General features: G+C 53.5%; 1 protein-coding gene across 1 annotated transcript in view; it reads left to right on the plus strand.

Annotated features, from left to right (window-relative positions):
• Window positions 1-20,614, plus strand: part of LTBP2 (latent transforming growth factor beta binding protein 2) — a gene marked incomplete at its 5' end in the record, with an annotated part of 62,660 nt that overhangs the window by 38,037 nt on the left and 4,009 nt on the right. Inside the window, 25 exons of the mRNA XM_031065478.1 lie at window positions 674-748; window positions 3,618-3,740; window positions 4,201-4,365; window positions 5,194-5,424; window positions 5,967-5,989; window positions 7,675-7,714; window positions 8,131-8,217; window positions 9,157-9,282; window positions 9,472-9,600; window positions 9,992-10,111; window positions 11,063-11,182; window positions 11,381-11,503; window positions 14,190-14,312; window positions 14,616-14,741; window positions 14,839-14,961; window positions 15,191-15,322; window positions 16,272-16,397; window positions 17,126-17,269; window positions 17,544-17,735; window positions 17,858-17,938; window positions 18,524-18,652; window positions 18,887-19,027; window positions 19,272-19,439; window positions 19,911-20,174; window positions 20,399-20,548. Coding sequence (XP_030921338.1) covers window positions 674-748; window positions 3,618-3,740; window positions 4,201-4,365; window positions 5,194-5,424; window positions 5,967-5,989; window positions 7,675-7,714; window positions 8,131-8,217; window positions 9,157-9,282; window positions 9,472-9,600; window positions 9,992-10,111; window positions 11,063-11,182; window positions 11,381-11,503; window positions 14,190-14,312; window positions 14,616-14,741; window positions 14,839-14,961; window positions 15,191-15,322; window positions 16,272-16,397; window positions 17,126-17,269; window positions 17,544-17,735; window positions 17,858-17,938; window positions 18,524-18,652; window positions 18,887-19,027; window positions 19,272-19,439; window positions 19,911-20,174; window positions 20,399-20,548 — 3,261 coding nt within the window. The remainder of the gene's footprint in view (window positions 1-673; window positions 749-3,617; window positions 3,741-4,200; window positions 4,366-5,193; window positions 5,425-5,966; window positions 5,990-7,674; window positions 7,715-8,130; window positions 8,218-9,156; window positions 9,283-9,471; window positions 9,601-9,991; window positions 10,112-11,062; window positions 11,183-11,380; window positions 11,504-14,189; window positions 14,313-14,615; window positions 14,742-14,838; window positions 14,962-15,190; window positions 15,323-16,271; window positions 16,398-17,125; window positions 17,270-17,543; window positions 17,736-17,857; window positions 17,939-18,523; window positions 18,653-18,886; window positions 19,028-19,271; window positions 19,440-19,910; window positions 20,175-20,398; window positions 20,549-20,614) is intronic.

Raw genomic sequence — 20,614 nt, forward strand, 5'->3', positions numbered from 1 at the left:
CACCCTGGGAAAATCCCAACCTTAGGCAAAGTACCCTTCTTCCTACCCCACCCCACTACATTCTTACTCACTTCCCAACCCATCCACTCAGATTCCCTTTTCCTTGCTCCAAAATTCAGTGCCTAAATTTGACTTCCTAGGAATTTATGGGCCACATTTTACTTGCCTTTAAAAAATTTGGAGAGGTTTAATTGTGCGTGTTACAGAACATTTCGAAACCCACAAAACTATTTAAAGCAGAAATCTGAATTTTTCTTTGATGAAAGGGATTGGAGCAGGAAATCACATGCAGTATAAAAAGAAATGTAATAAACAGGGCCTGAGTTGTTATTTCAGCAGCTTGTCAAGGACCTCAGCCATTCCTTTCACTCTGATCTCTTTGTCATGTGCCACCTGGCTATCCAAACTGACCTAGAAGGAGACAAAGTGACATAGTGGTAGATATGAGGCACAGGCAGCACCTCTGGGTCACCAGATTGGCACTTGCCAAGAAGCAGAAGACACTGCATGAATAACGTGGCTGCTCTTACCTTTCCCTCTGCCCTGGGAGTCATCAGAAGCCCACCCAAGGCAGGCCTAGGGACCCTTTCCCCTCTGAAGGAAGGCAGAGAAGGGAGGGCACTGGTGGCTGGCTCTAGTGCCAGTGTCCCACACTGTTTGCTTTTTTCCCCAGCACACCCTGTGATTGAGAATGGACAGGTGGAGTGTCCCCAGGGATACAAGAGGTTGAACCGGAGCCATTGCCAAGGTAAGAATGCTGCTTTCATCCGTCTCTCTCCTTCTCACATCCACTGCTAGAGCTGAAATTATCTACACAAAATACATTTATCTAAATCCCTGGTATAGCTCTGCAAAGAATGTGACTTATAAAAATCTCCATGTTCTCATCAAGAATGAAAGAAAACCAGGTAACACAGGACTATGTGACTGCTGACAAGCACAGTGAGCACACAGTTGGGCCAGTACAAGGAAACTCCCCTGTTAAATCCTACTGACCCAGTAAGGACCTGTGTTTATGCTCTGTTAAGTGTGAGTGTAAAAACACTTCTTCCATGGTCTGAAGCAACAGAAATTCTGTTTCTTAAAAATATTTGTGAAGGTTATCAGCTTGTTCATTTGTTCATTTACGAGTAGGATAGTGCCAATTTGAATATTTACAAGTGGGAGAGTGCCATAAAAGTGATGCCTTCTGTTCTGACTGTGTCACTTGTTCATGCTGCTAGGCTCCCCTGCCTGCCCCATGCTGACAGGATTGATCCATTTCTCACTTCTGTGGTCCCTCAGTTCCATATTAGGAAGGCACCAATTTCTCCCCTTTTCTCTCTTATTCATGTTTATTTGTCATTTCTTGGACCTGCACTGTGTTTTTCTGTCCTCTGACTAAAGAGGAATTTTATTGTTCCCTTCTCGTGATCCCCGAAAAGCTGAGAGGTGTCATCTCACAGATGCAACAGGGAGCAAACCCAGGGCTGGCAGTCCAATGACTCATCTCTTTTAGCTGGGACTTTCCACCATGCTTACTTAATTAATGATTCAACCTGCCCACATTGTCCTGAGGGAGAACTTTTAACAACATAACAACTATTCAGCTTGGTGCTCAGATCTCATCCCTTATGTGGCCACAGACAGTGCTGTGATTATGAGGAGCTACCCAGAGACATAAAATACAAGTTGGAGGAACAGAGCAGCTGGAGGGACTCGTGTCAGAAAGCAGAGATCTGCAGTGCCTGCTCTGGATTTCTGTCCCCTGTGGATCAGGGAGGAGCAGAGGGAGATGACAGTGTGGATTTGGCTAGGAAGATGTTTTTGCACAGGAAAAAGCATGAACCAGAGATTTGTGCCTCTGGATACTTCTTTGTAAGCTGGACTGGAGAAGTTCTGTTCTTCAGACACTACTGCTTCAAGGTGCTATTCCCATCTCTACTGTTGCAGCAGAACATGTGTCAGGAAGCCTTAGCACCTCACTTCAGGGCCCAGAGTGAGCAATTTGGTGGACAGATGTAGGAGAGGCTACATGGGGTCTTCTTTTGCCAGCCCACGTAGGAGGGGAGACTACCTGGCTTTGTGGGCTATTGTTAAAGAACTGTGACTGGAGGAGGACCCTGGCAGAAGCCCACTTTGCTCTGTTCAGTATGGACAGAAAGGGTTTTCTCTAGTGCCTTCCAGAAGAGGAAGGCACTAGAGGATTTGGCTGCACTACACTGTGCAGCAAAATCCTACTCCTCCTTCCTTCTGCAGATCCCTGTAGCATTGGTACCCCTGATTGACGTAACTTCTGGCCTGGTCTTCATGGCCCCTGTATGTTTCACCTGTGTATGGAGCATCTGGTGGGATGAATGGAGGAGTTTAAGAGCAGGGGACTAGAAAGGACCTCTAGGTCATTAAGTCTGAACTTCAGCTGTCATTGCTGGCTGTGTGCCTCACAAGACAGCCCCCTCCACCAAGTAGTAGTGCTTTGGCTCTGAGGAATAAGGCAATGCTGTGAAAGCTGTTCCTGAGTCTTCCACCCCATCCATCTTGAAACAGTCCCTAGAGCACCACTGGGACTGCCCTGTGTGTTTGGCCTAGCATCATGTTGGCATTTCTTGGTCTTGGCAGCTCAGAGCTGTCCTGTGAGCAGTGGGTCCTGAACTCTCTCACTGATGGCTTTCACCTCTTAGCTTGCAGTATATGTTCCTGTGGTTTGTCTCAGGGTGGTGCTGAGGTTGCTCCCAGTCCTGCTGCTCTGTGTTTCATCCAGCTCTTCCTGCTCTGCTTGTGCCTCCTAACACAGCACCTTTCATCAGCATTCTGACTTTTTTGGGCCAAGCTCTTTAGTGAAGATAGAAGGCTACATTATTCCATGAAGACACCTTCCTCCTTACTCTTCATCTGAAAACTGCCCTCAGCTCCCCTTAATGCACTTTTTGCCAATCCCTGTCTTCTCTGGCTTAGCTCATACATTCATACATGCTGCTGTAGGAAAGCCTTTACTGCAGACCAAATGGATGACCCCAATGGTGTTTCCCTAGGATAAACCCAGCTTCCTTCCCAAAGACTGTGTCTGATGAGTGCTGAGTCAGCGGCAGAGGCAGAACTTGAGGCAGGGCTTGAATGTGATGACTTCACACTTGCTCACCCTGTTCTTAGAAGAAGGTACAGTGAGCCACAGCCTGGCCCACCACCCCTCTGCCTCTGGATGGGATCTGTCAATGCCCTCCCTGCATGCTGGCACCGAGTTTCTCAACAAGGATCTTCTGTGGATGATAGCTCTATGGAAGCAGTACCAGGAATCGGGAGAAAGGACAGGACTCACCATTCCTGGCTTGCAAACAGCCATGATAATAGTGACCCTGACAGAGTGGCTCACCATAGGGGCCACATCTGTTTTCCACAAGGACCAAAAAGCAGAGCAGTCATCAACAAGCCATCCTGCAGCTGCAGCAAGCAAGCTCTGCAGATGTGGGACTAGTGTCACCACAGAGGTCCCCACTGTGCTGCTTGGTGTAGAGGCTGCCTCAGACACCAGCCCAGCTGAGACCCCTTTGGTTCACAGCACCTGAATGGGAGGCATTGCGTAGGGAGTTTAGTTCACCCTCAGCTTCTTCACATCTCACAAGGTTCTCTTCTCTCCACAGATATCAATGAGTGCCTGATGCAGGGCCTCTGCAAAGATGCCGAGTGTATGAACACCCGTGGCAGCTTCCGGTGTACCTGCAAGCCTGGAAGCATGCTAGACCCATCCCGTAGCCATTGCGTCTGTAAGTGCTCCAGGGAACCCCTTAGTCTGGGGAGGGACCTGAGCAGGACCCCATGGCTGAGTGGAAGCCACAGCATGCTTGACATCTCCTTTGAGTGTACCTGAGCTGGGTTGTTCTGCACTTGTGTGCACAATGAGTCCCAGCCATGCATTATCATTCTCCATGGACATTGCATGGTCCCTGAAGGGGCTGAAGAGAATGTGCATGTGGTGTGGCAGCAGAGGACACAGGCCCCTGGGATGAGAGAACTCCCACATGAGCTGGATTTTTTGGGGATGACACTGCTGGGGTAAAGGCCCAATGGTTGATGGCCAGGGGGTGTCCTGGAGAGAAGACAGGGCAGCCCTCGGGCAGGCTGGGAGGCACAAGCAGAGAAAGAGCCAGTGGGGAGAGCTGAGTGTTCCCCATTGTCCCTTTGAGAGCTCGGGCACCTCCGGCCCTGACATGCTGTTTGTTTCAGCGGACAAGGCGGTGTCGATGGAGCAGGGGCTGTGCTACCGCTCGGCAGCCGGAGGCGTGTGCACCCTGCCCCTCCCGCACCGCATCACCCAGCAGATCTGCTGCTGCAGCCGCGTCGGCAAGGGCTGGGGTGACAGCTGCCAGGAGTGCCCCACACCCGGCTCAGGTGAGGTGGGCCTGCTTCAGCTCTGCTCTGGTTACACTGGGGGTGGGGTTTGCCTGGACACAGACTGGGGTGGGGGTTTGCCTGGACACAGACAGCTGCAGGACCCAGAGCTGAGCAGCGCAAATGCTGTCCTGGGAGATGGGTACAGAACCCAGGAAGCAGACCTGGATAATACTGGGAAGATGGAGAAGTCCCTGATGGGAAACCACCCTGTACCAGAGGGAGAACACGGCCATGTATGTGCTTGGCTTTATTCAACAGCCCTTTTCTGTCCTACATCTTTTGCTGGGAAGAAAGACAGGTGAGGATGAGTTTGAGTATCTCACCATGGGATTGGGTGGAAGGAAAAGCACAAAAATCCTGAGGGACCGGAAAAATGTTCAGGTGGTTTGTGCAGAATATCTTGAGTGCTGTGCAGAGTGCTCAGTGCTGAGGTACTCCAGGTTTGCTTTTATCTGCTCCCTTGCTCAGCTTAGACCTTCCTGTGGCATGACCTCTTTGTAGCAGTGCTGACCATGGGAAAGGATTTCGTTTTGGGGGTCTGGGAATGCCTGTGAGAAACCCACCCTGCTCTGTGAACACATTCCTGACGCTTGAAGCATCCACCCACTGCAATCAAGATGTGTTTCTTTAAGAATTTAACCCTTAGAAATTACAGAAAAGTATAAGACTGGGGAAACTGGCACCCGCACTCACATACATGCCTGCCCATCTTCACTCCTTTATGCCACTGTCCCACTATCATGTCTGGCTATGGTAAGCCAGGTGATCCCTCCACCAGCCTCCAACCTCTGCTTTCTAAAGTTTTGATTTGATTTTCCTTCACAGAGGCCTTCAAGGAAATTTGCCCAGCAGGACATGGCTACACTTACTCCAGCTCTGATATCCGACTGTCAATGAGGAAAGCAGAGACAGAGGAGCTGCCCCTCAGCTTAGAAGAGCAAGGGGAGAACAGCAACTGGACTCTGGACTGGACAGTGAGGAGACAGCAACTGCAGGACAGCCTGCGTGGCAGCATCCTGGAGACATTCCTCTACCCTGGCACCTCAGCAAGACAGGGTAGTGTGGGGTCTCCTGCTTAAAGCTGCTCCATCTGGGCCCCTAGCAAGGGTGGAAAACTTCTCAGGTCCTGTCATATACCATGGATGGACCTCTGGCTGCAAAGGGCTCCCTGCATCAGTATGACTGTAGTGTTCCTGAGGCATGAGGCACTAGGTCTTCAGGTCTTTGGAAAGAAGGTTGAGTATTTCAGGTTCCTGCAACTGCATCTTTGCAGTTGGTGTTGACTGGCCAGGCTGCCTCCACCAGGACCTCAGGCCTGAGTGGCAAGCCTAGGACTCTAGTCCTTGGGCTTCTGTCCAGCCCAGCTGGAGGGCAGTGTGACCAACTCCTTGTGCCAGTATTTGCTGGAGCAGTTGTTTCTGGGGTCTGCACAGTGCCAGGAGCCCAGGTGTGTTGGCTTTGGGAACAAGCTCTTGCAGACAAATGTGAGGGACTGAATGGCAGTGTCTTAGAGGTGGGATGTAGTTAGGGAAGTCAGGGTTTGAGGAGGATGCCTGTATGTCTTCTCTCTACTCAGCATGCACTGTTTCCTTTTCCAGGTGAAATTTCTCCTGCTATGCAGGTGAGTGAAGTTTGTCTTGCTACAGCTCAATACATCTGTGGTAGCTGGATGGGCTGGAAGGGGGATGTCATTCAAATTAACTAAAGAGTGGAGATTTAGATTAGGTATTAGGAAGAAGGTCTTTACTGTGAGGGTGGTGAGACAGTGGAACAGATTGCCCAGAGCAATTGTGGATGCCCCAGCGCAGGAAGTTTTCAAGACCAAATTGGATGGGGCTCTGAGCAACCTGGTCTAGTAGAAGGTGTCCTTACCCATGGCAGGGGGATGGAACTAGATGATCTTTAAGGTCCCTTCCAACCCTAAACATCCTATGATTCTATTCCTGCTTACACTCTTTTACTGTTCAGCCAGGCAGGTATGGGAGTTGTGGCTCCAGCCGTGTCTACACTGCCTCTCACAGGGACTGAAGCTCTAGATGGGAGGGGTTATCCATGATGAACTCAGTCCTAAAGAGCAAAAGGGTGAATTACAGCAAGGATCTATCCCACTATAAAAGGACATCAAGAAGAATTTTGGTTTGACATTCTGGTCTATGCTGCATATTCAAGTTTGCTCTGCTTTCACTAACTTCAGTTAATATCAGCTGTACTTACACAGCTGAGGTGTGGGCACTCACTGTCAGACTGGCCTGGCTGTAGGGCTGATGGGGAGCAGGGTAAGAGGAACTGTTGTAGTCAGCTTTAGGCATGCTTCTCTCATGGAGCCCAGTGGCCTGCTCAAGCCCAGCTCACCCTGTGTTGAGGCGGGTGCAGCAGAAACACCACTGGAGCAGTCAGGGCAGGAGTCTCCAACACTGGCTGTGTGAATTCACCCTGTCTGATGGAAGCAGTCTGGGGTCTGATTTTCTGCTAGGCTCTCCTAGGGCTGTGTGACTTCATTTGAGTCCCATTTGAAAAATGTGTGCCTCTTGATCCGTGCTGTCAGTAGAGGTTTGGCCATATCTCTCCTGAGCATATCTCTCTGTGCCCTCTTGCTGTATCAGCTCATCCTCAGACATATGCAGCGCCTCTGAGGGAAGGGACAGCGCTGCCATTGTCTCTGCTTCATAAACATGAAGTGACTCGGCTCAAGTACCTGTGAAAAATCTCAAGACAGGGCAGAAATTTGAACCAAAGCTTCCAAGATGAAGTCCGGAACTTATATTGTTCAGTTGCCTGTTTTCTTCATCCATTGTGGAAAGCTCCATGGAGCAGGGATTTGGGACTCAGGTTGTGCTCCAGCATTTCCTTTGGCAGCCATAGGTTTGCTTGGAGGGGATGCTGAGAAAGAGCTTCTACCACAAAACACCCTTCTGGTAAGGGACCCCTGCTGAGGCTGGTCAAAGCAGCAGCTGTCCTCAGCCCTCCAGAGCTGCTGGTGACAGGGGCAATATTTACCGTGACCGTATGACCTTCCTGGCCACCTTGAGGAGATGCCTGCCTGGTAGCAGTGCCCTGGTCTCACCTGCACAGCTTCGGGCCACAGCCCCTCTGTGGGTGGCCCTCGGGGCATGGTCTGAAGCTGTTTTGCCCAGGATGACAGGCTCAGGACAGAGCAGCCCTGCCAAATGCACCCAGCTGGGGCAGCTTCTCCTCCTAGGATGGCGGTCTGGGGGAGAAATATGAGGCATGAGGCGGGTGGGAAAATGTCACAGGGGTGCTGCATCCCAGTTCCATGCACAAGAATCCTATGTTTCTGTCTCTCAGGGAACTGCTGATGCCACTGCAGAGCCTGCCGTGCGCAGAGGTGAGTGCCAGGCTGGTGGGAGGGCAAGGCACGTGTGGGGAAGAGAATAGGGCAGTGAGGAAAGTGGGGAGACTGCCAGCTCATGCCATGCCCCGAGGCCACCCTTCTCTTCATGGCAGCCCCCAGTGCAGGGCAGGACAGGCTCCAGGCTGGGCTGGGGGTGGGCAGCAGGGAGGACCCCATCACACTGGGTGGCTGATGTGGGGCTATTGGAATGTGGGGAGGTGATGAATATCCAGCAAGGTGAAGGAGGCTGTGTTAAATAATAAGATGATAGAGTTGCAATCACCCTGCAGCCTCTTCTGATGTTCTTTTTTGGTGCTGTGGTTGCCAGGACAGCCAGCACAGGTAAATCTTGGGTTAGCATCTCTGCCTGGGATCAGGTAGCTTGACTTGCCTCTTTTCTTCTTCCACAGCAGAGGAAGAGGAGTTCTGGCATGGTCCTCACCAGCCTGGCCCCACTCCCACCTGGGATGCTGCTGCTCCAACACAGGTGCCAGCAGGTGAGTGTGTGTCCACCGGTCATGGGGATTTCCTGCCACGGCCCCTCTATGCCTGGTACTACAGTGAAATTATGTCCTAAGTTCTGCCCAGGGGCTCTCTCCCTTAACCAGTCTGTTTATCTGCCCACATGCCTCCTTGACTTCCCAAAGAAAAGTCCCTGACCTGCCCACTCTTGTCCCAGCCTGGGCCCAGCTGCTGCCGGCCGTGGGGACTCACAAGAGCGAAGCTGTATGGGAGCAAAGCGCCTGTATCTCTGAGTCCTTCCCCGCCTGCAGCTGCCCTGCCCGGGCAGGGGGAGCGCAGGGCAGCCATGTGGCCCCCGGGGCGGCTTGTTTACTGCGCCGGAAACAAGGCCGCTGTTGTTCCAGGCTTGCTCAAGTGTCTGGGAGTGTGGTCCCTGCCCTGCGCCGGGGGCTGGAGCACCTTGGGGAGCAGCGGGCCTGGCGGAGGCACCTTGCTGAGGAATGCATCTTCCTCAATAGCCTTTTGTTTGGGTTGGGCTGCCCCCTCACTCCCCCCACTGGCTTTATGCCGAGGGGTGTGTGGTGCCTCGCTGCCCCTTCACTGCTGCCTGTGCTTGGCATAGCAGGGTGGTGCGAGGCGGGGGGCCCTGCTGTCACCCCACAAGGAACGCCATCACAGGTGTCAGACTCTGCTGCCAGGTCTAGTTTAAGGCATGGGGCCACAGTGCAGGTGAGTATATACGGTACTGGGGCATGCCAGCTCAGGCCACAGGAGCCCCGGGAGGTGACAGGGTCTGCTGTGTCCTCCCTGCTGTCCCGTGGGTGCAGGCTCTCTGAAGGAGAGGAGCAGGCTCAGCATCACTCTCCAAGAAGGGAAAAAGCAGCCTCCTGGTATGGTGCTGGGGACACAAAGCAGGCACTAGATTCCATGCACCCTTTTGGTGCTGCTCCCAACCCTGTGCTCTCTCTTTGCAGGGGTCAGTGGCTGTGCCTCCTCACCCCTTTCCTGTGGAGCTGGTGCTTGTGTTCTGACCCCAGAGGGATATAGCTGCTTGTGCCACCCTGGTTACACCTTGGACCCCAGCCGCCTCCACTGCATTGGTAGGTTGGCAGTTGATGGTTGACTGCTCTGCTTTCTGGGCCTCAGCAGCCCTTCCAGTCCTTCTGGCCATTGGGGGAAGGTCTTCTGGCAGCTCTGCTGAGGCCCTGCCCGCTGCTGCACTGCGGGGCTGGCAGGGGCTGCAAGCAGAAGGTGGTGACTGCTGGTCTTCCTTCCCTGCCTGGTCATAGATGAAGATGAGTGTCTGAAAGACCCTTGTGCTGGAAGAGGTCGCTGCATCAATAGTGTGGCCTCCTATTTCTGCCTTTGCTACTCTGGGTACACCCTGGCTGTTTCGGCGGGCAAGCAAAGCTGTGAGGGTAAGTAGTGTTCACCTGGCACCGAGCTGCCATCTCTCCAGGGCCTCTTTGTTGTCTCAGCCTCATGCTCTCTCATGAGTGTGCACACACACACCTGCACATTCTCCCTTCCCACAGGCCTGCCATAGACAGCTTGATCATGGCAATCACTCTCTCCTGCTTGCTTGGGGATAGGACCTTGCCCATGATGATCCAGGCAGGAGTCTGTGATGCCAGCCCTGATCAGTGCTTCATGGCTAGGAGGATGCTAGGGCAGGTGGGGGATAGAGGAGAGCCCCAGCACAGATCCCTTGGGTAGAGCCAGCTGCAGGGGGAGCAGGTCCTCTCCTGCACCCAGCCTTCCTGACACTGGTGGGAGGAGACTCAGGACTGTCTCCCTGTGTGTTGCCAGACCGAGATGAATGTGAGCAGCCTTCTGTCTGCCGAGGACAGCAGTGCATCAACACACCTGGCTCCTACCACTGCCAGTGCAAGGAGGGCTTTGCCATGGGCCCCAGAGGACAGTGTGAAGGTAAAACTTGCTGCTCCCAGCAACCCCTGCCCCTCCAACCTACCCTATACATGGCTGAACACTTCCTTTTCTCATCACTCTGTGTCTCCTCCTGTAAGGGAGGTAGGACACTCCCACATTTGTCTGCCCTCTGCTCTCCACAAGGACTGCCTGTCCTCTCCTTTGACTACAGGAGGAACAGGCTTTCCTGGGCAGAGGGAATGGAGTTCTCCCAAAATTCTCTCCCCTCTCTCCATGGAGTTCCCCAATGACCAGCCCATTCCAGCTTCCCATTATGGAAGAACATGCCTATATATTTTCATGCCACCTTGGCTTTGTCACAAAATTGTCATGCTGGCAGGTGGACTGCAGGGAGAGCAGGCTGCAGAGAATCAGGCCACCCATCCCCACTGCATCCCATTCACATGGCAAGACCTGGGCCCTTCAAAGCTTTCACCCTTGCCAATGTATGTTGTGCTTGATCAAAGACTCCCCTTTCTCAGTAGCTCATCTCCATCACAGAGTGGAGGCTATTTTAGGAGGCAGTACAGGAAACAGGGCATGCACAGAATGCTGCTTCCCCCCACACAGCCTCCAGAAAGCACTTGCCTTAAGGACAGCTGAGCTGGAGGTTGCATCCTAATCATAGTTATGAAACGCCCTGATGAGAAGGCCCTGCACAGATGTTCTCTGATCCCTTTCTCTGCCCATGCACATTCCTGGCCTTGGCAACACCCTGCAGCAGTGAGTTTAGCTGCTGACTTATGTCAGCTCTCAGATGTGGGTGTAGGATCCTGAGGGATAGGTGGGGCCGTAAGAGATTTTGTCTAAGCCCCAGCAAACTCATCTCAACTCCTATTGGGTATCACTGTGCCCTGGAGGGAAACTCTGAGGATCCAGCTGGAGAGGACACATTGGAGACTGCTGCACTGTTTACCTTTGGGAGCCTGAAAAAACTGTGTTTCTTGGCAGATGTCAACGAGTGCGTGGATCCCAGCTCTTGCCCCAGTGGGAGATGTGTCAATACACTAGGATCCTACCAATGTGTCAGCTGTGGGGCTGGCTACCGGCCCAGGAATGGAAGATGTATTGGTGAGAAATTTGGGCAGCACCCCTGCCCCCCACGGCAGTGCTCCCTGTAAGCCTCAGAAGGAGCAGGGGCACAGGCCATCATCCTTCTCCTGCCATCAGCCAGCCTGTTTGGCCAGAGCATATTCCACTTGTAGCTTGTGTGGAGGGACTGCCCTGAGCACCCTCCCATGCCATGTTGCCTTCTGCTGTATCACACAGATGTGGATGAGTGTCTCATGGAGGGGACTTGTGCTCATGGACAGTGTGTCAACCTGGATGGCTCCTTCCGCTGCTCCTGCTACCGCGGCTATGAGCTGGCACCTGATGGGAAGAGCTGCCAAGGTACTCAGGACCCATGTGTCCAGACACTCTGAAGTGTCACACACTCAGTCCAGACGGTTCCCTAGGCTCTTCCTAAGCACTTGGCTCTGCCTGAGTCCTGGCCATCATGCTGGCTAGTTCCCCCAGCACATGTGTCCCTGGTCATGGTTGCTCTGCATTTTTTCCTCTTATCCCTTTCTCCCTCATGTGTTTATGCAGACATTGATGAATGCACAGCCTGGGCTCCCTGTCCCTCCAGACTCTGCCTCAATACTGAGGGCTCCTATTCCTGCATGTCTTGTGACGCCGGCTATGCTGTCTCCAGAGATGGCAGCATGTGTGAAGGTATCCCTTCCCCAGGAACAGAGGAGGTGCTGGAGGAAATGAGGGAAGAGACATTGCCACAGCTGGGTTACTGGTGGGGCAGGAGGGCTTCTTTAGCCTCAGGATCCTTTTCCAGCTCTTTAGCTTCCTGTTCAGCAGAGAGCATGGAAGGCTGCGAGCAGATATCACTTGGAGCAGCAGAAAGGTGATTTGTTCACACAGGAAAGGGATGGGGGAAGGACTCATGGACCAGTGATGATCTAGAAGATGCTGACAAAAGCCAGAGGAGTACAGGAGGCCTGGAAACATTGGCAGAGTTGTGTGTCTTTTAGTTCAGAACTGTGTGCATATACATCAAATGTAGGCCTTCAACAGAAGGAGAAACCTTCGGTCCACAGCCCATGGAGAGACTGTGAGCAACCAGGTTTCATCATTTTTCCCAGGCCCTAATATAACTTGGACATGTTTAAAAGGGAAAGCGTAGAATAAGGTCTCTGCTGTGCCAGGTATGCTGGCAGAGACTTAACAGCAGCACTGATTTGTGTTGGTTGCAGTGCTGAGACATGAGAGTGCTCAGTCCCAGCTTTACAGTTCAGCTCTCCCAGCACGAGCAGGAAAACTCCATCTCTGATGGCTGATTGTGGGGGGATATCCTGGTCTTGAGATGGCTTGATGCAAATTCCCTGTTTGGAGCAAGGGAAGGGAAAGGGCAGAGCTGGCAAAAGTATTTGTTTAAAGAATGGCCATGTGCTGAGAATTTATCTCTGGAGCACTGCAGAGCCCTGCAGCCTGCACGTAGCTGGCAAATGTAAGATCTTGCCTTTGATGTGACTCTCAGAAGGATCCCCCTGTAAGGGGGCCTCCAGGAGGGGAGGAGAGGGAAGTTTTCCTCCCTTAATTCTCCTCTGTTTTGATGTCTGAGAAAGCCAGTGTGAAATGAACTTACTTTGCATTTGATTTTTGGGTGTGATGGAAGAGCCGTGGTTTGATGCCTTACATCTGCCCTCCCCTTTTCCCAAGACTCCACATGAGCTGCCCCAGCTCAGCCCCCTTGCCCCAGCCATTTCATGAGGGCATCTTATCAGAATTTGATATTGTTTGGGTCACACTGACCTGATGGCAGGATGGAATGTTCCTCCCTGCCTTGGCTGGTGGCCTTGTCTGTGGATTTAGGTTTCATATTTGAAACATGATAAGGGTTTTGTGATAATTTTTTTGTAAATAAACTAGATTTTGGTTCCTCTCCAGAAGGATTCAATAATACTGCTTCTCGCAACCCTTGGAGAGTGAAAAGCTGGGAATCCTGCCCTAGGGTGGTAGGGAGCAATGTTCTTTGTGCCTGTGGCATGCTCAGTGCTCTGCAAAGGGGCAAGTGTTCCTCCCTACCATCAGGAGCTGCCAGTCTCAGGGCTTTACCTCTTGTCAGTGCAGTGTTCTCCTGTGCTTGCCCCTACCTCAAGGGCTGCAGGCAGTCTGCTGGCATCTTGCAGCCCCCTGTGTGAGGGAAGCTATCCCTCTCTCCTCTGCTGTGAGGAAAATCCTCAGAGTGCCAGCAGATTCTGGCCAAGGCCTGGGAGAGTTGTGTGAGAGAGGGTTTGTGGAGAGCTCTGCAGTTGGGTAAGAGTTGTTGTAGGCCCCTGGACAGCTCTTCCATGAGAAGGACATTGTAGACAAGTCTGGCAAGTGAAAAAGCAGAGCCTTGGAAGGTAGGGCTGGTGCTGCGTTGCTCTGCTGATGTTTGCTCTTGTGCAGTTGGCTGAAGGGAGGATTTGTCAACAACTGTGACTCTGCACTGGCCTCTTGGTGGTTGTTGTATGCAGAGCAGAGTTCTGCTGGAGACAGACACTAGGGTTAGCAGTATCCCTGTGCTCACAGAATCACGGAATGTCTAAGGCTGGAGGGGACCTCTGGAGTTCATCTCATCAACACACTGCTCAAGCAGAGCCACCAACAGTTGTTGGCCCAGGACTACATCCAGATAGTTTTTCAGTATCTCCAAGAAGGGAGACTCCACACTGTCTTTGGGCAACCTAGGCAAGTGCTCTGCCACTGTCACAGGAAGAGTGTTCAGGCAGGACCTCCTGTATTTCAGTTTGTGCCCCTTGCCTTTGGTCCTGTCACTGGGCACCACCGACTTGGTGCTGGGATAGTGTTTTGCTGTTCCCTATGATGGAAGGGAGTGAAGAGTCTGGGCTGCAAGCATCTGCACACCCCAGTGACAGAGAGTCTCTACCCTTGTCTCACTGTGATGACATGGTCTGGGAGGACAGCTCAAACCCACTTTGCAGGCCAGCAGCTGGGTGATGCTTCTGCAGATGGGGATCTTCTCCAGTGGTGGCAAGAGCTGGGCCCTCACTCTATGCTGTGCCCTTCCTCTTGGCAGATCTGGATGAGTGTGAGGACCCTGCTGTCCAGTGCCTGGGGGGAGAGTGCAGAAACACACTGGGCTCCTATGAGTGCCACTGCCAGACTGGCTTTGAGCTCATCAATGGCACCATATGCAAAGGTATGAACCCTATCCATACAGCCCTCTGGGTCCAGGACATACTGGATCCCCCTTCTTTCTCAGCAGGGAGGATGCTGGTGCCAAGGCAAGTGATGCCACCATGCATGGCACATCCATAAGGCTGTAGTCAAATTTGGGCTCACCATGTATAGGGAAGATCTCTATTTCCATGATAAGAAAATAAGGGGCCAGGAGCCCTTTGAGGCCTGCCTGTAAGAGACTGGGAACAGAGAATCCATGTGGCTTTGGTGAAGGATGTACCCCAGGGCTGGGTGCATGGTCCTGATTCTGCTTCCTCTGCAGATGTGAATGAGTGCCTGAATAGTGAGATCTGTAGTCCCAATGGCGAATGTCTCAACAGTCAAGGATCCTACTTCTGCATTTGTGCTCCTGGCTTCTCAAATGTGGCTGGTGGAGTCAGCTGCCAAGGTGAGTTGAAGGGTGGCAGGAACATACCTTAGGTACTGCCCTCTGCTTCCTGCCCTGCTTTGAGATCCAGGCTGATGTTTTTGTCTTGATTTCACAGATGTGGATGAATGTGCAGACAAGTCTCTGTGCTCACAAGGCCAGTGTCTGAACACAGAAGGCTCCTACAGATGTCTGTGTGAAAATGGATTCAAACACTCCCAGGAGACTGATGATTGCGTGGGTGAGAGCTCATTGCTGGGGAGATCAGCCTCCCAGAATTTGAGGGGACGAATGAAGCCAGTGCACGGGGGAGGGCAGTTCTGCTCCCAGCACTCAAAATTGCTGGTGACTTGTAAGGAGGACTAGCACTGGTTCAAGGCCTCTGGCTAGCTGAAGCAGACCCAGGTGCTGCATTGAACAAACAGGGTCCCCATCTGACCATCCTCATCGCCTTGCTCTCCTTCCTGCAGATGTGGATGAGTGTAAAGAATATGGGGATGCCATCTGCGGCACGTGGCGGTGCCAGAACAGCCTGGGCTCCTACCGTTGTATCATGGGCTGCCAGCCTGGCTTCCACTGGACCCCCTTGGGTGACTGCATTGGTGAGTACAGCCCTGCTTTCTCTGCCCCTCACCCTGGCAGGAACAGGGTGCTCGTGGGACATCTCTGCCAGAGGCGCAGGGGAGAAGGAGGAGGAGGAGGAGGAGGAGGAAATGTGTGGCTGGTGGAGAGGCAGATAATGCTGAGAATTTGTTTTCTTGGCTGTGCTGCCTGCTTGCGTCTAGACTTCTCTCTTCCTGGCATCTGGAACAGACACTGCATTGTGCTGCTTTCCGCTTGGGGAGAGTCCTGGGCAGGTTACAGCCATTCCAGGCTTGGGGCTGGACCGCAGCTCCCTGTAAGCTGTGCTTGCTGGGGCCACTGCCAGTCACCTGCCTGGCAGGCCTGGGTGACTGGAAAGGCTGCTGGTACCAGAGCATGCTAGACTAGTGAGTCTGGGTTTGAAGCCCAGGCTCCAGCAGAGAGGAAAGAGCAAAGGGGTTTTTGAGGCTCCCTCCAGCTCAGGGAAGTTTGCAGCAGGGAGGAGCTGCTGCCAGCCACTGGGCTCTGGGCTGCACTAAGACTCAGCACATGGAACTGCTCCTGGCCTTGGGAACCTGGGCTGTGGATGCACAGCTGTTCTGACTGCTCCAAGAAAGTTTCCATGCAGCAGCTGGAGCTTGTAGGCTCTCTGTCCCTTTATACCTCTGCAGGAAACTGCTACCCTCAGCCACTCCTGCCAGTCACCTCCCATACTTCCCACCAATTTCCCATTCCTGCCCTGCCTCTATTGCTCTTTTCACATGGCTTCTTTGTGGCTCTCAGTGTTGCAAGAAGTTTCTCTTAACATGCACACTCATAGGTAATTGGAGCAGCCAGACCTAGTCGCTCACATCAAGGAAATGCCTGTCCCAGTCCCAGATCTTGGGGTCAGAGCCAAAGGGCCTGAGTAGGGGTGTCCTTTGGGAGAAATGGGGACTAGGACAATTCTTGGTTTTGGCTTTGCTGCAGACATTGATGAATGTGCCAATGAGACGCTGTGCGGGAGCCACGGCTTCTGTGAGAACTCGGATGGCTCCTTCCGCTGCCTCTGTGACCGTGGCTATGAGAGCTCACCTTCCGGGCACTACTGCATTGGTGAGTCTGCAGTCAGTAAAGGAGAGCCATCCCTGCTTGGTGATGGCTCCCAGACCACAGACAGGGACTGCTCTCACGCACTGAGAATCACACACATGGACAGGGCAGCTCATGGAGTCAAAACCCCTTCCCTTATCACAGCAGATCTTTGGGATTGCAAAGGACCAGGCTCTGAAAAAGTGAGTGTTTAACAGTGAACATGGAGCCCTATTCTGTCCAGGTGGAGAGGAGGTCCTTGGGGAATGGAGACACTGAAGGTGCTAGAAAGGTACTTTAATGGGTGCCTGTAGAGAACAGGCAGGGTGTATTATAAGGAAGAAAGTTTTCATTGGGAAGACAGGCAGGCGGTGGAACAGTTGCTTGTGATGTTTGCTCAATTGCCATCCTTGGAGATTTTAAAGACCCAAGAAGAAAAAAGCTCTGAGCAACCTGGTGGGATCTTGTAACTGAGTAGGGGGCTGGACTGGAGTCCTCCAAATCTAGATGATTCTGTGATCCAGCAACCCACTGGATTTCAGCAAGCGGGAGTTCAGGCTCTGGATCCACTAAGAGCAGGGCATGAGGCTCCTGCCAGACTTGTGTTGAGCCACAGTGTGAATGTAGTTCTCAGCTCATCCCTAGAAGCTTTTGTCTCCCTGCTGCAGGGTAGCTTCATGCTGCAGACCGTGCACAGGCTGCCCATGCAGAGGCAGGGCTCCTGCTGCCCACTGCTGCTCTTTGCTTTGCAGATGTGAATGAGTGTGAGCTGATGGTGGCCGTGTGCGGAACTGCGCTTTGTGAGAATGTGGAGGGATCCTTCCTGTGCCTCTGCCCCAGTGACCACGAGGAGTACGACACAGAGGCAGGGCGGTGCAAGCCCCGAGCTGCTGTGGGTGAGTAGGCAACTGCAACAGAGCATTGGTGGCAGCTAGAGCAGGAGTGTGGTAGCCCTGGCTGGGGTGAGATAAAGATGAGGGGCTGACAGGGCTGTACAAGCCTCCACAGATAATGGGCAAGTTTTAGTCTGGGGAGAGCTCAGAAGCCTGAAAGTGAGGACCTGGGAAAGCCACACTGCTGGTGAGGGGTGTGCTCTGGGACCTCCTAGGTGTGGGATGCTGCGTTGGGGTGCCAAGGACCCCATCCCATCCCTGCTCTGCTGTTTTCTAGAGGGCTCTGACACACGTGCAGCCCACGTCTCTGACAGCGCAGAGCGCAAGCAGTGCTACTACCACATCAGTGACGTCCGCCTGTGTGACAGCGTCCTGGCCAAGAACATCACCAAGGAGGAGTGCTGCTGTACGGTGGGGGCAGCCTGGGGTGACAACTGTGAGACTTACCCCTGCCCCATCCCAGGCACAGGTAGGACTGTCGCCCCACCACACCAGGCAGGGCCAGTGCTCTGCCTGCCAGCTTCACCTTGATTGCACTAACGAGCTGCTTCTTCTCTTTCCATCTCCTCTTGGCATCTGTATCTTGGTCAGTGGAATACCAAGAGATCTGCCCTCTTGGGAAGGGCTATATTCCCCAGGAAGATCTGCTCTCAGGAAAAGTCTCTTTCACAGGTACTAGCACCATTTTCTTTCATTTCTTCCAGGGGGAAGAGGGAGAGCAGTATGTAAAACCCTGCATGAAAATGCATTGACAAAACTATCTCCCCAGGCCCATCGTGGGGGATGCTAACATCCTGCTGCTGCTTTCCCCATTCCAGAGAAATCCCAGACTGCCAGTATTGTTGAGCTGGAAGTGCCCCTGCCTCCAGTCCTGCCTTGTTGATGGCGGTCATTCTTTCTTGGTGCAAGTCTCCCATTATGAACCAGGGATGGGGACCACTAAGACACAGCTCTTCCAGTTACTGATTAGATCTCCCAGTGGCCAGCTCACTCAGTCTTTGGCACTTTGCCTCCATGGGGGTTGTGTGCTTAAGATACACATGAATTTGTGAGTGTCCTGCTCACACCATCCCTCCTCCTGCTCTGTCTGGGGGTGCTTCTCCCTCTGCTCCCAAGCATGAGGCCTGTGAGAGGTGGGGGGCTCACTCAGGGACCTGTCAGCGATTTAGGCAAGGTGCTGTGACAGCTTTCTGCAGGTATAGCGCCCAGCACACCTTGCTTCCTGAGACACTTGCCCTCCCTCCATCCCTCTTTCAGACATGGATGAGTGTGAGATATTTGGCTCTGAGTTCTGCCGCAATGGACAGTGTTTGAACACGGTGCCAGGCTACAAGTGCTTCTGCCGTACAGGATACTTCTATGACTCCAGCAGGCTTGAGTGTGTTGGTAAGATGGTCTCAAAGAGCAGTGGGCACCCAACTGCACACGGGGGGACAGCTCTGCTGCTACACCCAGACTTGTCCCTGCTGGGCCAGGTCTAGGTAACAGGCTTCCTGGGACCCTCCTGGGGAACAAGAGAGGAGGGCCTGAGGGCCATGAGGTCCCTGTTTGGGCAGGGAAAGGGTCACATTGCTCATGTCTGCCAGCCTGAAACATTGCCCTGTCCTTCTGTGTGGGCAGATCAGGATGAGTGTCAGAATGAAGTGTACTGCATCAATGGCGAGTGTCTGAACACAGAAGGCTCCTACCACTGTTTCTGCAGCCTTCCTCTTGTGCTGGATGCCACTGGCAACCGGTGTGTGAATTTCTCCAGCAGGGCAGGTGAGCCTGATCCCCCACTGCAGCACACCTTTGCCCCACACATCCTGCCCCGTGGCTGGGTCCTCCCAGAGGAGCAGTGGGTGGGGACTTAGTGCCTGGCTGAGGTGTGTCAGCCCCAGCACAGGGTGCAGTCAGGGCAGGGAGGGGGCAGAAGCTGGGGCACATGGTCATCTCTCTTGGGACAAGATGGACAGGCACTCTTCTGGATGATTTCCATGGCATCCTTTGCTTGTGTCACTCACAGATACCTTGGAGGAGTATGAAATCCACCTGGACGTCTGCTGGCAGACCGTTGCTGACTACATCTGCCAAGACCTGCTGCATGGCCAGCAGACCACGTACACTGAGTGCTGCTGCCGGCTCGGCGAAGCCTGGGGCCAGAACTGTGCACTTTGTCCCCACAGGTCCTCTGGTAAGTTGGGTGGCATGGGCAAGCATCTCCCAGCAGAGGTGGGAATGGGCTGGGCTGACACTTGTCATGCATAAGATCTCTGCACTGCTGGAGCCAGACCAAGGAGTAGGTAACCCCACACACACTTCTCGAGGGCTGAGCTGCACCAGTGGGTAGAATGTGCCTGGAACTGGTTTGCAGCAAGTCCAAGGTATTTGAGGGGAGAGTTGCCCTGTGCATCCCACTGCTTCTGCACACTTCAGGAGGTAGTAGTAGCTGGGGATAGGAGCACCCTGGGAATTGGGGTTCTTGCTGCTCAAGAACCTGCTGGCGCCAGACTTCTTGACAATCAACAAACTATAGAGCTGCAGCTTTGGAGGGCACTGAAGGCAGGTCTGGCTCAGCTGACCCAGTGGGGATGCACACCCTCTGGCCATATAGTGGACCTTGAGCCAGGCTGCACTGACCCTTCCTTTTCCTCACCACCTGCAGCTGATTTTGCTTTCCTGTGTAATGGGGCCAGTGAAGACAGTGAGAGAGGGGGTGAGCTCCGAGAAAGACCTAGGTATGAGTACGGACCGGGCTTGGAAGACCCCCACTATGGCCTTCCCAGCCCCTACTACAACTACCTGGAGTCTGAGTACGGAAGCCCCGAGGCCGCTTTCCCTCGGAGGGTACCCAGCAGTGAGTTTCGTGGCAGCCCTCTCCACCATGGCCCAGCGCGGTCTCCACCCCGCTACCTGCCCGGCCAAACTGGTGAGTACTGGAGACACAGCAGTGCCTCCCCACCCAGGCTGTGTCCATGGGGACTGACTGCCTCGTAGTTCCCACCCTGGCCGGGCTGCTCCAGGCTTGGAGCAAGCTCTGCTCCTGGCTGTTGTGTGTCACTCCTGAATCAGTCCTGGTCAGTCACTGTCTTGCTGCATGCCCGATATTCCCTGTGTGACTGGGCTGGGTCTGACCCCGCCTTGCCGCCCCAGGTCTCTACGAGGGCTTCGAGGGGCTGCAGGCGGAGGAGTGCGGGATCCTCAACGGCTGCGAGAACGGGCGCTGCGTGCGCGTCCCGGAGGGATACACCTGCGACTGCTTCGACGGCTTCCAGCTGGACATGACCCGCATGGCCTGCGTGGGTGAGTGAGGCCCCGCGTCCCCTGGCCGCGGCTGCTCCCCGCCGGTGCCGGCCGGGGCGGCGGCGC

The sequence above is a fragment of the Geospiza fortis genome, unplaced genomic scaffold, assembly GCF_000277835.1.
Source record: "Geospiza fortis unplaced genomic scaffold, GeoFor_1.0 scaffold54, whole genome shotgun sequence".
In the NCBI taxonomy this organism is placed as follows: Eukaryota; Metazoa; Chordata; class Aves; order Passeriformes; family Thraupidae; genus Geospiza; species Geospiza fortis.